This window comes from Pipistrellus kuhlii, unplaced genomic scaffold (genome assembly GCF_014108245.1).
Source record: "Pipistrellus kuhlii isolate mPipKuh1 unplaced genomic scaffold, mPipKuh1.p scaffold_m20_p_5, whole genome shotgun sequence".
NCBI classification, from domain to species: Eukaryota; Metazoa; Chordata; class Mammalia; order Chiroptera; family Vespertilionidae; genus Pipistrellus; species Pipistrellus kuhlii.
The window spans coordinates 67,047,774-67,070,143 of NW_023425551.1; the positions used below are offsets into that span (position 1 = coordinate 67,047,774).

At 40.6% G+C, this 22,370-nt stretch overlaps 1 protein-coding gene across 3 annotated transcripts in view; it reads left to right on the forward strand.

The window, feature by feature from the left end:
- Nucleotides 1–22,370, forward strand: part of PKHD1 (PKHD1 ciliary IPT domain containing fibrocystin/polyductin) — a 385,065-nt gene that overhangs the window by 35,279 nt on the left and 327,416 nt on the right. For all 3 annotated transcript variants that reach the window (XM_036415099.2, XM_045572881.1, XM_045572882.1), the window contains exons 17-29: nucleotides 185–274; nucleotides 368–458; nucleotides 2,410–2,552; nucleotides 4,335–4,462; nucleotides 5,611–5,786; nucleotides 7,281–7,419; nucleotides 9,702–9,829; nucleotides 12,747–12,931; nucleotides 13,823–13,945; nucleotides 15,697–15,802; nucleotides 16,304–16,579; nucleotides 18,797–18,927; nucleotides 21,321–21,456. In XM_036415099.2, coding sequence (XP_036270992.1) covers nucleotides 185–274; nucleotides 368–458; nucleotides 2,410–2,552; nucleotides 4,335–4,462; nucleotides 5,611–5,786; nucleotides 7,281–7,419; nucleotides 9,702–9,829; nucleotides 12,747–12,931; nucleotides 13,823–13,945; nucleotides 15,697–15,802; nucleotides 16,304–16,579; nucleotides 18,797–18,927; nucleotides 21,321–21,456 — 1,852 coding nt within the window. The remainder of the gene's footprint in view (nucleotides 1–184; nucleotides 275–367; nucleotides 459–2,409; nucleotides 2,553–4,334; nucleotides 4,463–5,610; nucleotides 5,787–7,280; nucleotides 7,420–9,701; nucleotides 9,830–12,746; nucleotides 12,932–13,822; nucleotides 13,946–15,696; nucleotides 15,803–16,303; nucleotides 16,580–18,796; nucleotides 18,928–21,320; nucleotides 21,457–22,370) is intronic.

Sequence of the window (22,370 nt, forward strand, 5' to 3'; positions counted from 1 at the left end):
AACATTATTCCAAGGCAAGTTTTTTCATTAGGAGATAACACTTGTGTTCTCCAGATATTTCTAGATGATAGCTTAAAAATGGAAATTTTAATAAGAAAATAGCAAGCCAAGAAGTATGTTCTTCAATGACCTCTATGGCTTGATTAGCACATGTAATTAAGTCCTGTCACTCTTGACTTTTTAGATGCTAACTGTGTCTGGAAGTGGGAACTTCTTCCTTTCTTGGGACAATGTCTCTAGCCAGCCTCTCCCTGCAAATGCCACAGCCCATCAGGTGGGAACCTCCTTCAAATACGGAGAGGTGGGGGAGCCAGGGGTGGTCTTTACATCCACGGTATAAACTCCTGGTAGCTTTTCCTTTCTACAGATTCAAACAGCCATTGAAGAGTTACTTGCAGTCAAATGCCAGCTGGAACCCTTTTCGGCTAACATCCTACTCCGAGTTGGATTTGAACAAGGTGCTGTCCCTGGCTTGACAAATTCTGACCCTCTTCTCCATCATTCTCTGTCTCCCCTTCTCTCTCTCTCACTCTATCTACCTCTCCTTCCTCCCCCTACCCCCCCTGTCTCCCTCCCTCTCTCTCTTTCTCTCTTGTAAAATGGGAACAATGTTCATTTCCTCTCCAATGTGCAAATAGAGTCAAGGAAGATATGGAAACTGGGTTTGGACACTGAGTGGCCAAAGGAGTGGCCACTTTCTTGGGAGGGAGCTGCTTGGTGTGGTGTCCTCCTGAGCTGTCCGATTAGAAGCCAAGGTGCCGGGGAGTTAGAGTTAAGGATCACAGTGGGAAAAGACTTGCAAAAGATATAGGTGGGAAGCTGCAAGACAGTACAAATCTTATTTAATTTAAATTGCATCTTGAGTAAAGGAATTATTACATAAAACAATAGTCTTAACAAATTATAAAAATGAGAGGGTATATTTTATTTATTTATTTATTTATTTATTTATTTATTTATTTATTTATTTTCAAGATCCATAAAAAAGATAATTTATTGACTGACTACTGTGTGCCCACATGGAGGAACAGACAGAAATAGGGTTTTAGAATTATTTTTTATGATATTTTTAAATCTTATTTTCCAATTATAGTTGGCATACAATATTATATTAGTTTCAGGTGTACAGCACAGTTATTAGACATTCATATAACTTATGAAGTAATCACACTGCTAAGTCTAGTCCCCATATGACACAATATCCTGTAGGTAGAGGCCAAGGATATTGCTATATTATTACATTATTATTATTTTTTTCTATTTTTTTTATTAAGGTATTATATGTGTACATATCTTACCATTACTCTCCTCCCCATTCCCATACATGCCCTCCCTCCCCAGAATTTTTCATCCATTGGTTTTGCTTATATGCATGCATACAAGTCCTTTGGTTGATCTCGAGAGGGTATATTTAAAAAATACTAAGGTGAATTAAGTTTCAATAGACACTCCTTATCTTTTTACTTCTCAACAATTTTTCATGTCATGGTATACCTGGAAATGGTAGTCCTCCTTTATCCAAACCCCAGTGAGTACATGAAACCTTGGATATACCATGTTTTTTCCTATACATACATACCTCTGATGAAATTTATTTATAAATTCAGCAAGGGAAAGATTAACAACCATAACTAATAATAAAATAGGACAATTATAACAAAATACTATAATGAAAGTTATGGGAATGTGGCGTGTGTCTCTCTCTCTCTCTCTCAAAATATCTTATTATACTGTATTCACCCTTATTCTTTTTGTAATGATGCAAGATGATAAAATGCCTAGGACCTAGGTGATGAGATGAAGGGAGGTGAATAATGTATGCATTATGACAGAACATTAGGCGACTATTGACTATATTGATACTTTGCTTAACAGCACTTTCCAGCTTCTTTTTGGCATATCGGAATGACCAGCATCACTACTCTTGCTCTTTGGGGCCATTATTAAGTAAAAGAGGGTTACTTTAACACAAGCACTGGGATCTGAGAACCCAGAGAGCTACTGAGTGACTATCAGTGGGAAGCATCTAAGCTAGGGAGTGTGTGAGATTTTTATCACGCTATTCAAAGTGGCATGCAATAAAAACCCAGGAGTTGTTTGTTTCTGGAATTTTCCATTTAATATTTTTGGACCACGGTTGACTGCTGGTAACTGAAATGGTGGAAGTGAAATCATGGTAAGGGGGGGACTATGTATATTCCCGATGCTCTAGGGGTGACAGAATGGATTTTTCATAGCTGGAGCCTGCAAATGGAGGGCTGTAAGGCACCCTAAGCCCTGCCCAGCTCACCCGAGGGCTGGGGGTGTCAATATCCTGGGGACTGATAGTTCATGTTCTGCACACATGTTGGGAAGCTCTGTCTTTTAAACATCTACCCTGTATTTTCATTTTATTTGAATTGCATTCAGGCCCAGAAGGTTCCAGCTTTGATGGGGACCTCACCAGTGGGACAGAGCCCTTCTGTGGAAGGTTCAGCCTCTGTCGGCCTCAACACCTTGTCCTCACACCCCCTGCCACCCAGCAGGGCTACCGGCTGGATCAGTACCCACAGGTACAGAGCAGTCCTCATGCCAGGGCGGGATTGGTCTTCCTCTCGGGGGTTGAGATGAAGAAACAGAAGGTCAAACGAGTGATTGCTGTGTTTCCTGTGATTTGCCTAACATGTTTCTGGCTGAGCTTCTCGGTTTCTTAAATGCCATTTCAGGTGTGAACAGATGCCTCCAGCCCCCCATTAGCTACTTGTTAATAGAAATGCCTTTGTATCTGTGGGAAACCTATGGGGATTTTTATATGCTTTGTACAGGGGTGGGTAAAAAGTCGGTCTACAGTTGTGAGTATGCCAAACAGAAAGTTTATTCTTGTATTATTTATTGATTTTTGCTTTAGTTTTCTATTTTTGCCCCCACGGCCCTCTTTATTTTCTTTGCTCTTTAGGTATCAGTGCAGATCTATAATCAGACTTTCTGGTTTTGAATTCTGACTCTCTACTCCCTGTGTGCCCTCAACATCTTACTTTAGTATACACATCTGAAAAATGGGTAATAATGTCTATCTCTCAGGATTTGGGTGAAGATTAAATAAGGTATTCCACTAAAGTACCTGTGCATGGTTAGGACTCAGCTGAGGCTAGCTATTGTTTTTTTTTATTATAGTTATTATTATTATTGATCCATTGTCTGACCCATTTCTTTTTATTTATTTATTTAAATATTATTTAAAAATATATATATATATATATATATATATATATATATATATATATAATTGATTTTAGAGAAGAAGGGGGAGTGATAGAGAGATAGAAACATCAGTGATGAGAGAGAATCATTGATTGGTTGTCTCTTACGCGCCCCCTTCCTGGGCAAGGTGGGCGAAGGGGATTGATCCCCCAATCCAGGCATGTGCCCTTGGCTGGAATCAAACCCAGGACCCTTCAGGCTGAAGGCCAATGCTCTAGCCACTGAGTCAAACAAGCCAGGGCTGACTGACCCATTTCTTGAATCCCTCTTAACTTCTTTGTGTCAATGGCTCTGCAGTTCTTCAGATGAAGCCCATTTGCCCCATTGGAACCAGGGTGAGCCTTGCTGGGGAAGCTGAGCCCATGGCAGTGGTTTGGTCCTGGCTTAGTTGAACGGCAGTGGGAACAGGACTGAATAGTTCAGGTTGGAGCACCATCCATGTCTCAGCCTTTCGCATACAGCAGAAGCTCCCAATGGGCATAATTTTGCCCCCTTCCCTAGGCAGAGATTTGACAATTTATGAAGACATTTTTGTTTGCCACAACTGGGTCAGTACTACTGGCATTCACTGGGTAGATCCCAGGGATGTTGTTTAATATGTACATTGCATAGAATAGACTCCTCACAGGAAAAATAAAAATCCAATCCAAAATGTCGATAGTGCTGAAGTAAAAAAAAAAATTCTGCTCTAAAGACTTTTTGAGCCAAATAATTTTACTTTTTGAGCCAAATAATTTTACTTAACTCAGAGTTAGAAACCAAGGATGCTGGGGAGTTAAGAGTCAAGGAATTGCAGCTCAGAGAGGTTAAGTGATTTGTTCAAGGTTGCACAGGTAACCGGGTCAGAATAGGGGTTTTCTAATTGAGATCCTCTAAAATTGTCATTGCCAAACACAGTGCACTTACTAACTCTCTTTCGGAAAATAACAATTTACTCTCCTGCTAGATGGGTAAGGTCCGGGAGGGCAGGAACCGAGCTAACTCCCTCACAGTGTGACGCAGTGTCCTAGAGAACTGGGCTTTCCTCACCTCACATTGTTTGAATGGCTGCTTCCTGCACTGATAGAGCTGAAGCACTTATCTGGTGTCCACAGCTGTGCACTGCATACAAAGGCCACATGAATAAGACCATGAAGGTGACCGTGTCTTTCACAATCGATCTTCAAAACATCATTAAGAACATCACCTGTGACTGGAGACTCGTGGGAACTAGTCCCGAAAGGTAAATAATCTGTGGGGAGGTGTGGGAATTCTGCCAACTGGCTGATTAGCTCTCTCGGGGACAGTGCCTCAGGTACGAGCTAACAGGGCTCTGAACACAGATGGGGAAAAAATGGAGCCTCGAGAAGTTTGATGTAAAAACAGTTAGTGGTGAGGAATATAATCTTCCTAGAAGGAGTCTGACATTTCTCATAGAGTCACAGAACATAGTATTTGGAAGAGGCTTTAGAAAATATTCCTGGACATTACCGATGAGAAAAATGGGGTGTTGACTCACCCCATTTGATGATTCACCAAAATTTGGCGAGTGAACAAGATTCTGGAATAAAATTCAAGCATCTCGGTGCCTTGACTCAGTGCTCTTTCCAAAAATCTCTTATGGGTTTTATAAGTGGTTTTAAACCTAAATAGTACTGTAATGTCCAGGAGTATTAATCTTCCTTCTCATTAAAGCCTAACATACTATCTGCCTGAGACACACACTTATAACTAGAGGCTTGGTGCACCAATTTGGCCTGGCCTGTGGGATTGGGCCAAAACCGGCTCTCTGACATCCCCCGAGGGATCCTGGATTTTGAGAGGGCACAGGCCAGGCCAAGGGACCCACTGGTGCATAATCAGGCTGGAGAGAGATGCAGGAGGTTGGCCAGCCAGGGAGGGTTTGAAGGAGGGTTCAAGGGTGTGTCCAGCCTGTCTCATTCAGTCTCGATCATTCCTAATTGGCCAGAAGCCAGCAGCAAGCTGACCTACCTATCGGTCAGAGAGTCTGCCCTCTGGTGCATATCATAGTGAACGGTTGAGTGTCCTTAGAATATCATTAGCATATTATGCTTTGATTATTTGACAAGTCTACCGGATAATGAGCATATTAGGCTTTTATTATATAGAATTTGAAAAAGACTTCATGTCAGAAATGAATGATTGCCTTAAAATGTGATTTGCTAATGTGAGAGCACAAGTTCAGTTTAACAGCCTGTCTTGGATGTTGTACCCAAGGCACACAGGCCTGTTTGGGTGCTGGGGGTTCACAGGGTCCCTCTCCTGGCTACACAGTCCTCAGGCCCCCAGGTTAGAGAATGAGGGCTCTAACGGGAGGGGATTGTGGATGTGCAGGCACAGGCCCATTTCCGCTGTGCACTTGTTTTCCAGCTGGCGATTCACCTGCACTGACCTCTGGAAGACTTGCCTGCATGGCTCCGAGCGTCTCCAGAGGTCTCTGGCAAACTCCCCGGTGCTGGTTCATCAAATTGACCTCTTCCCTCAGGCTCAGGAGACGGGCCTGTTCTATGTGGATGAAATTATTATTGCAGACACAAACCTAACAGGTGAACATCAAATCCACTCTCTTCCATGGTCCTGTCTATTGAAGGTTGACCTTAAACTTTTCTATTAGGGGCTGCTGTTATTTTAATGAAGAGAGCATAGGTGATTCTCCGTCTTGCCTGCCTTTTCCTAGAGAGAAGATGGGGATGGTATTGTGTGCCCTTGGTCCTATATTTCTCTTGCTAGTTCCTCTTTTTTTCCTATTCCCTGCAATGCTTGCTCTTGCTTCTGGTAATTGTGCTGATGCCCCAATTTTACTCCTTCCTTGCTGAGAAGTCTTGGTTTCCTCATCCATAAAATAGTCATAGTGAGATTTCTGCCTCATTGGATTAACTGCAAAGATTAACTGAAGTGTAATGGAAAACACTCATCACAGGTCCTGACCATAGTAAATGCTCAATAAACATGAGCAATTATTATTACTATTAACATATTATTACTGTTTATAAGAAGTCCAGAAGGATTTCTTGATCTATCAGTTACTATCTGTCATATGAAGTGCTGAAGAACACAGCAATATCTGGCCATATTAAGGGACTAAAGTTCTGATTTATGACAGAAGCTAAGAGGGGCTGAGTATCTTGCTCCAAATCCATAGCTGGGATGTGGGCAACCCTGGAACCCTGAGATCATTGATACCAAAGCCAAAACTTCAATGACTCCATACCCAGCTGAATGAATCAACATTTATTGAGCACCTACTACTCTGTGCCTGGTGCTGTGCTAAGTATTGAGTATGCAAGCTTACTGCCTTAACTGTTTCCTGTCTCATTGTACTGTCCTGGGGAAGAAGCTATCTTTTATACAGCACCTAGTAGGAAGGGAGGAGAATATTAAATTACATTGTGCTGACCATTTAAATCTGCCATCTCACTAAACTCTCCCTGCTGTGCAGTTTGGTATATGTCACAATTCCCATTTTACAAATGAGAAAATGTCTTAAATTAGTTTGATTAGTCAAATGGTAATCTAAGAGAACTGGAAAATCAGGGTTTAAACAGTGGTCTGTCTCAAAGTGTGCACTTTTCCTGCTCATGTGCTGACCCTACACTGTGGATAAATATTATAGTAGGTGCCCCCAGTACGTGCCTCATGTGTTTGATCTTCCTAAGGAGGATCTGCTGGGCATTCCTGGAGTTGCTAGGGAAAAGAAAGGAGGGAAAGATGGCCATCCACACTGTGGTTGATTATCCGTGTGAGGGTCCTCCTGTGACACAGGGAGTGATGTTTGTCTGGCTTATGTCTCCTTAAAATTTGCAGTGAAATCAGACTTTGTCTCCTTACACCATGACCTTGCATTTTTTGTTGTTGTTGTTGTTGGTACTAAACTCCTGCCTCCTCTCACTGTGCTCTGCATCCAGCAAAGAGCGGGAGTCCCAGCTTTGAGTGTGTGCTGAGATCTAAGTATTATAACTCAGCATCTCCAGCGGGGACTTTCCTCACAGCTGGCCTTCCACCTTGAGTTACTTGGTATTAATTGGATTGTTGCTCTCCAGTTTCTCAGGCTGAGTCTGGAACAGCTCGCCCAGGTGGGAATCTGGTGGAATCACTCTCTGTGGTGGGATCCCCTCCAGTCTACCATGTAACCTCCTGGTTGGCATGGTGTAGCTCAGAGCTCCCACTTATCACTGCAAGGTAAGAAGTTGTCTTTGTTCACCGGTCACTCCTTAGAATTGTCAGTTGGTCCTATAGGACACAAAGGTGGGACTTTTATTAGGAAAAATCACCCACCTTATTGCTTAAAGCATTGCTTCTCATTCTTAAGAATGCAGACACCTGGAGGTCTTGTTAAAACATAAGTCACTGAGCCCTAACCCCACCATCTTTAATTCCCTGGGTATCGGGCAGGATCTGAGAATTTGCATTCTCAGTGGGTTCCCACACAATGCCGATTTTACTGGTCCGGGGGGACTACACTTCAAGAACTAGTTCCAAGAGAATTTGTTTAAAAGTAGTTGTATGTTTATGCTCTTCAGAGGCTCACATTGCCTCCATTTTCTGTTCACACCCCTCTTTTCATTTCTCACATATTAATCTTAGAATTATTTGAGGCTAAATGGGTCTCAAGAAACAAACACAGCTATTTCTAAGAACTCACCACCAGATGGCACTAGAGCCCCGTAAGCATTGCTTTTCTTTAGTCAAACTTCTTAGTCAAATTCACAAAGCAATAACTAAAGAGCAGGCTCTTCCTCTAAGCTCCCAGAGCATGTGTAGGCTCTAATTCAATCTTTTCTTTTTGTTTTATTTATTTATTTATTTATTTATTTATTTATTTATTTATTTATTTTATTGAATTTATTGGAGTGACTGGTTGGTTAATAAAACCATGCAGATTCCAAAACCCAAGTAGGACAGGAAGAATTGAGAAGCTCAGCCTTTACAATTTACCAATTCACCCCACACCCCCATCTCTTTCTAATTTGTTCCAAAATTAGTTCTCACACTTACACCATGCTTAAGACAGCGTATTAATGGCAGGTGCAGAGAGCTTGACTTTGCACTCCGATTTCCTTGACCTGGTCCTCTGGTCAGGAAAGAAGTGAAATCCATCAATAGAATGAAAGAGTGCAAGCTCTTTGGTGGTGGGGACGGAGCTGCCCCAACCCTCAAGCTGCAGTCCTGTGCCCCAAATGTTGAAGCTATTAATAATTCTGAACCGATAGGACTAATTTAGGTTTTGTTTTTTTTAAAAATATATTTTATTGATTTTTGTACAGAGAGGAAGGGAGAGAGCTAGAAACATCAATGAGAGAGAGTCATCGATCAGCTGCCTCCTGCACATCCCCCACCGGGGATATGCCCACAACCAAGGTACATGCCCACAACCGGAATCGAACCCGGGGCCTTCAGTCCCCAAGCCGACGCTCTATCCATTGAGCCAAACCGGTCCCGGCTGAACAGGTCCACTCTTAAGAGTGGTCCTCACACCCTTCCCTACTGGTTTTTCCTCAAGTCCCTTCAGTCCTGGCAGCTTTCAGTCTAAGCAAGACAGGCAGCCTTCAGTCTGGCCTCTCCTAGATTCATCTTCCAACGCCCATAGTGTCACTTTGTCTTACTGTTTCTGTCTGGTTGTGTTACCCATGTCAGTATGTAAAACTGAATACTGTTTTTGACAGAAATTAGATACATTTATTGTTGAAAATTGGGAAAATATAGAAAAACACTTAGGAGAAGATAAAAATCACTCTGCTCAGACATAATTTTAATTAACCTATTGGATCCATATTCTGGTTGCCTATTTCCCCAAGCAGTATATATATATATATATATATATATATATATATATATATATATGCTTTTAAACCTTTTAGTATGGCCAAAAATAACATACTCTATTTGTAACATGCTCTTTTCAACCTAATGGTATAACTTAAAATTTTCCTTATTTCATTAAACATTCCTCTAAAATAAAGTTTTTAATGGGTGAACGGTATTCCTCATCATGGTGTGTCACAATTTAGTAGGCCCATTTATGGTATTAAGAGCAGCATCAGGCAGTCAGTGTGTTTGTGTGCAGGTGTTAGAGAAGAACTTAGCCAGCTGGAGCCCGTGTTTCAGCTGCAGACACCGAACGGGGAAGTTTCTGTCCCTGCCTGTGCATTTAACTATGTCAGTGTGGTTGAGAATACCACATTCTCCCTCTACTCTGTGCTGGGGACCAGAGCTGTGAAGGCCAGTGTCCTCCCACTGGTGCCCAGTGAAAGGGAAGGATGGGCATTCTTAAAAAAATCCTAAAATTACAGCACACTTTTTCTACTGTGATAGGAGAGGGGCACTGGATATTTGGGAGCCTGAACTCAGGGTGGTCTGGAACCGTGGGAGACTAGCTGGTCTTTGAGAAGGACCTATGTTCTGCCTGGAGCAGCATTCTGGAAGGTTACTCTGGTTAATGCTCCATGTTTGATATGCCACAGCGCTGTGCCCACTGAAGGAGCAGAAGAAGGATCTGGGATGGTCCAGGTGGCAACGCAGAGACTCCAGAGAACAAGTCCACCTTTAGGAGGACACTTTCACATCCACCTTTCTAATACAGTGATTCCTGGTAAAGGGGCAAATGGGGGGATGGTGCAGCTTTTCTCATTTACAGTTTTAGGGGCATTCGTAGACAGGCAACATCCTGTGAGATTGTCAGGCAGGGGGACAGTCTGAATGATATTTTGTTTATTTTCCAGGGTCTGAAAATGATCTTACTAAAAGAAGACTTAGACAATAACAATAACATATTGTTGCTAATATAACCCCAAACTTTTAGTTTTATAGATGTGGAAACAGTGGATTAGCTTCTTGGGGCTGTCATAACAGATGACCACAACTTCGTGGCTTAAAACAACAGACATTCATTCTCTCACAATTGAGGCCAGAAGTCCAAAATCAAATTGTTGGCTGGGCCACACTTTTTCTGAAGACTCATGGGGAGAGTCCATTTCCTGCCTTTTCCAGCATCTGATGGCTGCCCTTGGCTAAGGCTCCACCCGCTGCCTCCATGGTCTCATTGTCTCTTCCTCTTCTGTCTTAGAACTCCCCCTGCCTTTCTCATAAGGATATATGTGATCCAGGGCCCACCCTGACAATCCAAGGTAAACTCTTCTCAGGCTTTGACTTAGCCCCACCTTATGCTGTACATAATGTAATATTAACCTGTTAACCGAGCGGGACTTATAAATACGTCAAATGTAAACAATATCTGGAACAAGGAGGATATATGAATACGTCTTTGAAATATATGTTGCGCCCTGAAACGGACAGTATATATTTTTTGTAATCTTTATAATTGTTTGTAAAATTTATAATTTTTTAATTCGATGTTTCCATTTTTTTTGTTGGTATTCTTTTCTATTTGTTTGTAATTTTGTATTTTCTTTTGTGCTTTATATATAAATAAACAAAAAAATATATTTCATTTATTTTAATTAAGTATAAATAAAAATAATAATAATATGAAATTACGTCCACCGGGCGTGATGTACTGACATGTCCTAGTGAAAGAGTATGCACCCTTTATACGTGGCGTGATTAAAAAGGGAACTTCCCGGTTAACAGGTTAATAGGTTCTGGGGATTAGGAAATTGACATATCTTTTTTTAAAATCCTTACCCAAGGATTTTTTTTTTTTTTACTTTGATTTGTAGAGAGAATGGAAGGTAGGGGAGGGTTTTGTGGGGAGGAAGAGAGAGAGAGACAGACAGACAGACAGACAGACAGACATCTATGTGACTGGACCAGGGATCGAACCTGCAACCTAGGTAGTGCCCTTGATTGAGAATTGAACCTGCAAGCCTTCAGTGTGCAGGCTGCTGCTCTAACCATTTAGCCACACTGGCCAGCATGACCTATCTTTTGGAGGGCCGCCATTCAGCCCACTGCACCGAGGTTTGCCCCAAAACCATACAAATAGTTGAAGGCAGGGTCCAGGTGTGAATTGAGTCTTTGATCTCAGGTCAGCCCTCTTCTCTCTGGTGTTTTAGGCCAAGATCCATGGTAGCCAGGGGTCTTCTGAATTAAACTCTACGATGATGCCATATGCTATTGAGGATAGTAGTGGTCATAACAAAGGTAGAAGGAGCTTTCAGATGCGGTGAGAGTAGTTTCTAAATCTTCAATAACATATACATTTCACAAAGGATCAGGGTTATAAATGATTATAATTTGTTATTTAATTTGTATAAAATAGGGAATCAGAAAGGAGGCTCAAGAGAACTCAAGAGTGGCCGTATAAAAATTGGTGCATGGTCCAACAAATTCTGCCCTCCCAGGCAGAAAGATGCTGGGCTTGCAATAAATCTTCTTGAGTGGGAAGAATGGAGTGGTATTTTCACTCTAATTGGGCAACTCAGGAAAAGTTGAGGTCCTTAGGCTATTGGACTCTATCGCTACTGGAGTCTGATAAGTGGGTGAATCAGTGCCAAGAGTACCCTGCTTCTGTGAAGTCCATCACTGTGCTGTTTCCCTTATCAACAATGAGACACTTGCAGCCCATGCATAGACAGACTCTTCCTGCCACCACCTTCTATTGTGGATGCTTCTCACATCACTGCCTGCAGAACAACAGGGGAAGCCAGCCTTCACCTGGCCTTTTGAAATGGTGATGGCCCAAGTTATGCAAATGTAGAATAGTTTTTTTTTTTTTTAAAGGATAAGAATTTTGTTTGCATTTTTGAAATAAAGTGGTATTTTATTAACACTCCAAGGCAATGTGGGTTTTAAGAGGAAGACTCTTGAGTAGGTAGAAGGCAACCTGGTTTTTAATCGAAACCTTCCTCACTTGGTTGACAAGCTTCTGAATCTTCTTAGTTTTCATCTCTAATGGAGGCATTAGGGTACCCAATGACCCACCTCCAGAGCTGTTGAAGTAGCTAATGAAATGGAAACTTTTGGTAAAACATGAAACAGTTCAAACCCAAGTAGGACTAAAGTACCCAGTGTTATGGTGATGTGGAATGGGGAAGCAGGTGGTTGGGCTTAAAGGAAATTCTAACAGAGAAACCAAAGTTAAATGTCAGCATTCCTCAGCTGGGCTGGCTATGTTTTTATGGATGTCAGCTGCTGTGTGCCTCTCCCATCCCCTGTGAAAGGTGGCCAACTTTTCTCTGTTCACAGAGCCAGCTACATTTTTCCCCCCGGGAAAACTCAACATTTAACTAGACTTTCAGGCATTACTAGGATGTCTGAAGTCTATATTTTGAGCTGACAGCTGAGATAGTTTTGTCAAATGTGACTGTGCTCTCTGCTTGCACTGAGATGTGATACTGACAAAAGGTACCATGATATAAAAAGTGAGCATCTGTTCATATCTACCTTAACGGGGCTGGGGCTTCTCTTGAAGCTTTATTTTGAACATCAGAGTCTCCTGAATATTTAGAAGTATCTTGACACTTATTCTCTGTTATCATCATGATGAGACTCTATGAGGGAGAGTAATTTATGTCTTGTATTTTGTATATCACAACCCTTCTCCACAGATGTTCCTGTACATATTTCAGCTAGTCACCTTCGTAAGCTCTTACAGAAGAATGCTGATGACTTCACATCCAGGTACCTCAATGTCAGTGACTTCACTGTGACGGAGGATCTGAAGTCTTGCTATGAACATGTATGGACCCTCTCCTGGTCCACCCAGGTTGGGGATTTGCCCAATTTCATCAGGGTATGTATGGTATCCCTTTTGGTGCTATGGGGTTTGTGCCCTGGCACAATTTTGTAAAGAAAAATAACAGAATAATATAAATGAAAACTGTCATGAATTATTAATTTTATTGGAATATTCAAACAAAGGGGCTCAATTATCTTTCTTTCTGAAAGTTTTCAAGACACATTTGTGAATCATATCTCTGATAAAGCAATTTGAACCAAGGTCTCCTTTCCTAACTCAGTGTGGGTAGAGACATTGTTGGTCAGTGTCCACCTTACACCAATTCTGCATCTGTTATTGGATAATTTAAGCAGATGTGATTGACTTAGATTATGAGGGAGGCAGATGGCACAGCAGAAGGAACTTTCGAAAAGGATTTGCTGTCTTTGGGTAATGACAAAACCAGATGCTCTTGCATATTTAGGTTTTTAAAAATAATCTAATGATCATCTAGCATTTGGTTATTATAACATGAAATCTGAGATGGAATATGATCCCTGTTATATGGTGGTATGGGTCATCTGGTTTTTAAACAAAATATCTGGGTGGAGATAGAGGAAGGACAGTAGTCATCTCATAGCACTTGTTTCCTTACATTTCATTGTAATATTTTGGATTGCAAACATACAAAATAGAAAAGCACATAGAAACAAAAGTATTTCAAGACTTAGAGAAATAATTTTTGTAGAACTCCATTTGCAAATAAATATCCTTCTAACCTACTGGGGCTTTCATTGGTCATTACTTATGTCAGGTTTCTAGTTTTCAATCTCCAGTCACTCCATTTTCACTGTCTAGCTATCAGATTATCTTAAACAGAATGTGAAAAGACCTTTTATTATTTGTTTAAAACAAGACTAGACTGCTATTGCATGACAGAATTCACCAGAAATGTGATCATCTTAGGTCTCTGATGAAAATCTAACTGGAGTGAACCCTACTGCAACCATTCGTGTGTTATATGATGGTGGAGTTTTTCTTGCTCCTGTATTTGGAGACATGTTGGTTACTGCCAACCAGCACCCTCAGGTGAGAGTAGATGGGCCACCCCAAATGCAAGTACTAGTTTTATATCTGTCTCAGCCCCTCCTTAATGTGTACTGTGGACCAATCCCAAGGATAAGTTTTATAACCCATAACACAGAGACAGTTATGGCTATCCTCTCTCTACTTCCACAGGGTATGGAAAGTACTCTGAAAATTTAAATGCTTTGTAAACACAACATCCTGTTATTATAATTATTTTTAATTTTTATATTTTTAAATATATTTTATTGATTTTGTACAGAGAGGAAGGGAGAGAGATAGAGAGTTAGAAACATTGATGAGAGAGAGTCATCGATCAGCTGCCTCTTGCACACCCCCTTCTGGGGGTATGCCCGCAACCAAGGTACATGCCCTTGACCGGAATCGAACCCAGGACCTTTCAGTCCCCAAGCCGACGCTCTATCCATTGAGCCAAACCAGTTTCGGCCTGTTATTATAATTATTGATGCTATTATTATGGTATAAAAAATAGAGAACCTCTGTAAGTACATATGGTTTATACCTCCACACAGTGATATTGAAAAGTAAATGAGCTAAGTCAACTCCTTTTCTTTTTAAAATGTCTTTTTTTCTTTCCCATCTGCCCATAATCCTGTTATAAGTCATCTGCTTTTAATTTGAGAAAAATTTAAAATACCAAACTATAAAGAATAATATAACCAAAACCAGGGTATCTAAACTGAGGATTAATAATCATCAACATGTTGATATATTTAGTATTTTTTGTCTTTATGGATAAAATAAAACAGATAAAATCAAAGTGTTCTTTATCAATTATGCCTTTATGCTATCCCAATACCCTTTTCCTCCATAAGAAAACATTAACATAAAATACAGTGTATGTACTTTTATTCATATTTCCTTTGTAGAGAGTCCAATGAGCATATCTTTTATCATCTCCAAGTATTGTAGGATTCTATTAGATTAACATTAGCTCCAGTACAAGGGAAAGACATGTACAAGATTGTACAAGCTGACTCTTGAACAATCAGGGGTTAGGGGCACTGACACCCTCATAGTAAAAAGTCTGTATGTAACTTTTGACTGCCACAGATCGTAACTACTAGTAGCCAATTACATAAACAGTGAATTAACAACATATTTCGTAAGTTATATGTATTTCATACTGTATACAATAAAGCAGTTAGAAAAAAGAAAATATTCAAATAAGAGAAAATATATTTATAGTATTTATAAAAAATACATTTACCCATGTTGTTCAAGGGTCATCTGTAGTCTCTTCTTGGGGCCCTATTCTAGGACAAAAAAAAAGACCCCAAACCAAGTGTCCAAATACTCCAGTTTTTAGTTATATAACCGTGTGGTAATGGTGGAAGGAAGGTGCCTACTTTTCTGGCATTTACCAGCAAAGAAAGGGCTTTTCACAGGAAATATCTACCAAGTTAAAAATAGAAAGTAATAAAAAGTCCTTGTGCAGTTTGAATTTTATTAAATTTAGTTTTATATGACAGAGAGGATATTTATTCAAGATGTAGCACATTTAATTGTAGAAATGTGAGGTTTCAGCATGTTTGCCATCAGTTTAAGAGTCTGACATATTTTGAGCCATTCATTACAATTTAGGGTTTATTACTGGGAAATAGAAGAAAGAAAATAAGTGAATCATGAACATATTTTAATTGGGACAAATTTCACAAGTACTTTACTGGTATGAATACTACTGAGTACATAAAATGCATACATTTGGGTTTCATTCTTTTGCCTTTTTTCAGGTAGTTGTGCAAGTGAATGACATACCAGCTCATTGCTCAGGTTCCTGTTCTTTCCAGTATTTTGAAGAATCAACTCCCCGGGTCCACTCTGTGTGGTATTCCCTTGGTAAGATTTGTGATTGGGCATTGAGATGGTCATGAACTTTAGGCACAGAATGATTTGTCAGCGGCCGTGTGCTGGTGATGGGTGAATAGGAGGTGCATCCGTTTATGGAGTGGATGTTTAGTGATGCAACAGAAAGTGTATTTTTTTGGCCAATGTAACTGATATTGTTATGATTGAAAATGGAGACAAGTGGATTTTTGATGACTTAAAATGTTTTATTTTCTTTGTTTCTTGTTTTGAAATATTCTTTACTTTGACTTCCCCTAATTTTTATTGACTTGTCTTCTCTCATTACTACTTTTGAGACCATTTTAGATGGAGGCTGTATACTTACAATGATAAATGCCAATGTCCAGTGTTTGAGTAAGCATGCAACTCCTTGAAGCTGAAGATGAGAGGGGACGATGAAAGAAAATGATCATTTGATGTCAGGGAGAGTTATCTGAAATGAAGTGATCCCTGAGAGATGATTTGTTCTTTTAATTTCTTTTCTTTTTTAAGATGGTGACATGGACCTACTGGTTTATATTACTGGATCTAATTTCTCGGGTGACTCCCAGGCCTTGCAGATTACAGTGAATAAAACAAGTTGCAAAGTTATTTTCTCAAACCAAACAGATGTGGTCTGCCAGACTGACCTGCTACCTGTTGGAGTGTATCAGATCTCAGTGCTGGTGAGACCCTTGGGTTGTGCCATCAATGCCAGTGGAGGAGGCCTCTTCCTGAACGTGGAACCCAGACTGGACACAGTGGAGCCCTCTAGAGCTGCAGAGATTGGTAATATGGAGAGGATCCCACATTGTATCTGACCCTCTGAAGGTAGCATTCTTGCTGGTATGCAGGAACCTACTCCTGCTGTGTAATAAATTCTGTATTCACTATGATCCACAGCTTTTTGTTTTATGCCATCAGAATTTCTTCTAATGAGCAATAGATATTTGAGCCCTTAAATGAACTCATTTACTACATAGTTTGGCTGTGATATTAGGCATGATTGTCAGTCACTGAGTCACCAGGATAATTTGGTTTAGTGGAAACAGCACCAGATTGGGTGTTAGGACAAATGCGCTTGGGTTTTTGTGATGCCAAAATCAGAAGTGTGACCTTAGAAATGTCAGTTATTTTTAGGGGACTTAGTTTCCTAATAAAGATGGTGATAGGCACCGTGTTACTTATGAAGTATCTCTGGGGTAGTCACATACCCTAAATGCTTACAGCCACCTGGAAGATGGAGATATTCTCCACATTGTTCAGATGAAGTAATGGTGGTTCTGCAAGAACAGTGACTTGCCCCAGGCTTTCCAATAGAAAGAAGTGGATTTAGGATGCAAACTGGGATTGTCAGATGCCAAGACTCCTGCTGCTTTTGCGTTCCATGCTGTCTTAGTTATATAATGAGCTTAATGATGCTTAACTTATAGGCCTCCTAGTTTTGTATGAGATTGAAATGAGTCAACAGGTGGGAAAGTCCTTTGAAAAGTAAAAGCATTTGCATGTGTGATGTTCAGGTCTTGCTCATCAGAAGCCTTTCACACCGTGGGTGTTCACAAATGTTTGTAAACTGGCATGCACTTGGATACTCGGCTAGCATGCAAAGCCAACTAGCATTTGAACAGTGGGGTATGCAAAGGGCAGTAGATCTGGTCAGTGAGGGGACATGGGTTTCTGGGGTTGCTCTACAGTGATCAGCGGAGAAATCCTGATGGCAGTGGATTGTGATGTCAGTCACTTCTACACCATCATGGAGACCAGAATGTGTGAGACTAGTATGTATGATATCAAATCACAAAAGCTGGAAGGTTGTTTTTAAAGATGTGGCAATATGCAGGGGCAATACTCCAAATGATCTGCTTTAAGTGGCAGAGCAATCTGTGGCCCTGACTCTGGGCCTACTGCTCCTTCTGCCATGACGCTCTCTTGTACTTGATAATTCCAGAAACATATCCTATATAATAAAAGGGTGATATGTAAATTGACCTCAATGGTGGAACTACCTGGAATGACCAGTCTCTATAACGTGCACCGACCACCATGGGGTAGATGCTCAATGTATGAGCTGCCCCCTGGTGGTCAGTGTGCTCCCACAGGGGAAGCACTGCTCAACCAGAAGCTGGGCTGACAGCTGTGAGCACAGTGGTGGTTATGGGGGCCTCTCCCAATTCTTCTGCAGCATTAAGGGTATCTGACTGCCAGCTTAGGTCTGCTCCCTGTGGGGAGCCGGCAGTAGGACATCCCCTGAGGGCTCCTAGACTATGAGAGGGTGCAGGTTGGGCTGAGGGACTCCGCTGCCTGCCCCTCATCCCCAGTGCATGGATTTCATGAACCGAGCCTCTAGTGTTTTATAGGATTGGCAGGGACAATATTTAAAAATCTAGAGCGGAAAGGGTTTTTCAGAGACCATCTATTGTACTTCCCTTCTCTGACTTGTGGCAGTAACTCCAGGGTACATTTTTATCTCTCTTTCCCCTCTAGTCTCCATCGCTACTTTCCTATCTAGTAGTATATACTGTATTTTTCGGACCATAAGACGCACCTTTTCCCCCCCAGAAGTGGGGGGGAAAAGTCCCTGCGTCTTATGGTCCAAATATAGCCTACACATATACTTAAAAAAAAAAGTTTTTTTACTTGCCCGGCTCTGTGTGGTCTCTGTGTGCTTGCCCAGCTCTAAAATGGTTCTAAATGCTGCTGTTTACTTTACAGGGTTGATTACATGTGTTTATGACTGTGATGTTGGGTTTTAATGCACATAAAATATTTTAGGACACTATTTGTTTCAGAATCTTTTTTTCTTCATTTCCCTTCTCTAAAAACTGGTGCGTCTTATGGTCCGGAGCGTCTTATGGTCCGAAAAATACGGTATTTATTTTCTGCAATTTGAGCATGCATTTTGACTAAGGAGCTTCATATTTTAATTTTATTTATCTCTTGTGAATAATTAATCTTGTCTCTCTGTAAGGCTGTATATTCCATATGGAAATGCTATATTTGTTACAGGAGGACTCTGGGCCACCATCCGAGGCTCCGGTTTGGAAGATGTCAGCCTTGTTTTATTTGGATCTCAGTCTTGTGCCATCAATGTCACCACAAGCAATTCACAGAGAATTCAATGTCAAGTCCCACCCAGAGTAAGTGGAAACCTTTGGTAACTCCTCTCTGTGTGGGTGACCTTTCATCATGAGAGAATGCTTATGTTGTTTATATTGCCTGTTCTGCAATGAGTTGGAAGCTTATTCCACCAATGATTCTTTTTTTTTCTTTTTTTTGAGTCTTTTTATTTAAAAGAAGAGAAGAAAGTCCCATGCTTAGTATTAGTGCCACATAATGAATAAGTTTATCTAGTGAACATTCTGGGTGTATATCTTATATATCTTGTAGTCTCACTTCTAGCTTAAGCAAACAACAAATAACTTAATTTTCTCCAGCAATTTTGTTTTCTGAGCTAGATGTGAATGGTAGAACTTAGACACTTCTAGGCTATTTTTGTTCCTATAAGACATCTTCTTAGTTATTTCCTACTGCTTCCTTTTTCCCCCCTGAAAACAAATTCCTTTGCTGTCTCCCTTCAGTTAGTTCACTCTCATAACCGTATTAAGAGCTTTGAGTCCAGGTCCTTGCCTGCTGTTTTTCGTGAGAGTTATGCTCATAGCTGAGGCTGAACTTCCTATCAGAGTTGATGTCAGTGTCATCAACATTCCTAGCACATCCATGACCCCAAAAGATGACTGTGTCCTGAACAAATAAAGACCTCCAGAAGAGAGGGTTCAAAATAATCTTTGATCTCTGGTCCCACATTTTTATCTTATCCAGTTACTCAAATATTATGAAATGTTAGCTTTTATGTATAAACTGAATGCAGTTCCAATACATCTGTTTAATTATTCCTTATTAGTGGACATTAAGCTAATTTCCAAAATTTCCTATTTTAAACAACAGAGCTTTCATCATCCCATTAACTATAGTTTTGGCCGTATTTACCTTTCTCGGGATATGTAGCATCCAGTTGTTTGAAATTCCTTTTTAATTTATACTCTCACTATCACTGTAGAAGTGTTTGACCAATACTGGTGTTTGACCAATACTGGATTATCACTTTAATATATATTTACATTTTAATGGCTAAATTTTATACTGTTTAGATTTATTTCACTAAAGAGAATAAACACTAAAAAACCACCCTTTTAATTTTGATCAAAGTAACAAATGCAAAATTTAAAAAGAAAATAGTAAAACAGCTGAAACTGGTTTGGCTCAGTGGTAGAGCGTCGGTCTGGGGACTGAAAGGTCCCAGGTTCGAATCCGGTCAGGGGCATGTACGTTGGTTGTGAGCACATCCCTGGTGGGGGGTGTGCAGGAGGCAGCTGGTCGATGTTTCTCTCTCATTGACGTTTCTAGCTCTCTATCTCTCTCCCTTTCTCTCTATAAAAAATGAATAAAACATATTAAAAAAAGAAAGAAAATAGTAAAACAGTCATGCTCTCCTGCCACCTCTCACCCTTCTTCAAGTCCCCTCTTTCTGAAACAATCATTTAAAAATTTTTGAATATAGTTATAATACCATTATTTTTAAATCAATAAACCATGCTTACATTATTTTAACTATTTAAATGATACTGTTAGAATCATAGAAAAAATGTTTATTTCTTATATAGTTAATTTTTTTCCATAGAGTTTTTTAGACATATTCCTTGTAATAAAAATCCTCTATTTTAGGGAAAATATTCCATCATATCAGTTACTTTTTCCTTGAAGCTCTGTTTTTCTACTTCAAACAAACTTGATGTTGTTTAGATTTATTCTATAGATCTTATCTTAGCACTTCCCTTTCTTTTTAAAAATAATGTATCTTTATTGATTTTAGAGAGGAAGGGAAAGGGAGAGATAGAAGTATCCATAATGAGAGAGAATCATTGATGGGCTGCCTCCCGCATGCCCCCTATTGGGCATCGAGCCTGCAACCCGGGCATGTAGCCTTGATCATAACCGAACTTGGGACCCTTCAGTCCACAGGCCAAACCAGCTGGGGCCAAACCTAGCACTTTTTTTTTTTTATTGCTCTCCTGTGTAAAGTCATTTCTTGGAGTACATATCTCTCTCTCTCTCTCTCTCTCTCTCTCTCTCTCTCTCTCTCTCTCTTTTTTGCTATTGTTTATTCTGTGAGGTCATAGCCTTAATAAAAATCCTAAGAAAGAATATGTCAGAGGGAAGTTTTCTGAGTACTTAGATGAGTGAAAATATTCTCACACTTGATGGATAGTTTAGCTAGGTATGGGTGTTTACTTGAAATTGCCATTTTCTTGCAGAACAAATTTATGTGTTAATTGAAAATAATTCTTATTTATTCTTTAATTATTTGGATGCTTCACTTGTCCATGATAAGCACTTGTCACTCTGCAAGTGTGTGAGAGACTTGAAAACAGCAAATATATTCTTTAAAAATAATTTTCATGAAATAACTTTTTACATTAATTCTATATGGACTTATTTAAAGAATTTTAATTTTAAAAATTATTTTTTTCAGGGGAAAGATGGATCCATTGTGAATGTCACTGTGATCAGAGGGGACCATTCTATAATTCTTCCCATGGCATTTACATATGTCTCTTCATTAAATCCAGTGATCATGTCTCTGAGCAGAAACAAAAGTAACATAGCAGGTAAAATACATGATATGGAAGAATCTTTTATTATTAGATCTTTAATCCCATAAAAAGGAAAACAATGACTTATACATTTGTTGAGCTTTATTTAGTGTTATTAAAGGCCCAATGCACAAAATTCATACAAGGGTAGACCTTTGCAGCCCAGGCTTTATTTGAAAGGTTGTCCAGATAGTCATTCCACTGTTTGGCTATTTGGTCAATTTGCATATTATGCTTTTATTATTATAGACTAGCGGCCCAGTGCACGAAACCTGTGTACAGGGGGAGGGTGCACTCAGCCTAGCCTGCACCCTCTCCAATTCAGAACCCCTCAAAGGATGTTTGATTGCTGGTGAAGATCGGGCCTAAACTGGCAGTCAGACATCCCCCTCAAAATCCAGAACCGCTGTCTCCTAACTGCTCACCTGCCCACCTGCCTGATCACTCCTAATTGCTCACTCTGCCAGCCTGATCACCCTTAACCACCTCTGCCTGCTGGCCTGATTTCCCCTAACTGCCTCCCCCAACCTGGTTGCCCCCAACTGTACCCCACCCCCCCTGGCCTGGTCACTTATAACTGCCTCCCTGCCAGCCTGGTCACCCCTAAATTCCCCCCTCTGCCAGCCTGGTTGCTCTTAACTGTACCCCCTGCCAGTCTGGTCACCCCCAATTGTCCTGCTCTGCCAGCCTGGTCACCCCTAATTGCCCCCCTTGCTGGCCTTATTGCTCCCAACTGCCCCCATGCCGGCCTGGTCACCCCCAACTGCTCCCACACCCCTGTTGGCCTGGTCATCCCCAACTGGTCACACCCCCCTCCCCCGCCAGTCTGGTTGCTCCCTGCAGCCTGCTGTTCAGTTGTTTGGTCGTCCCTCACTAACCCTCCTGGTCTCGTCGCCCCACACAGCCTGCTGTTTGTTCATCTGTCCTAT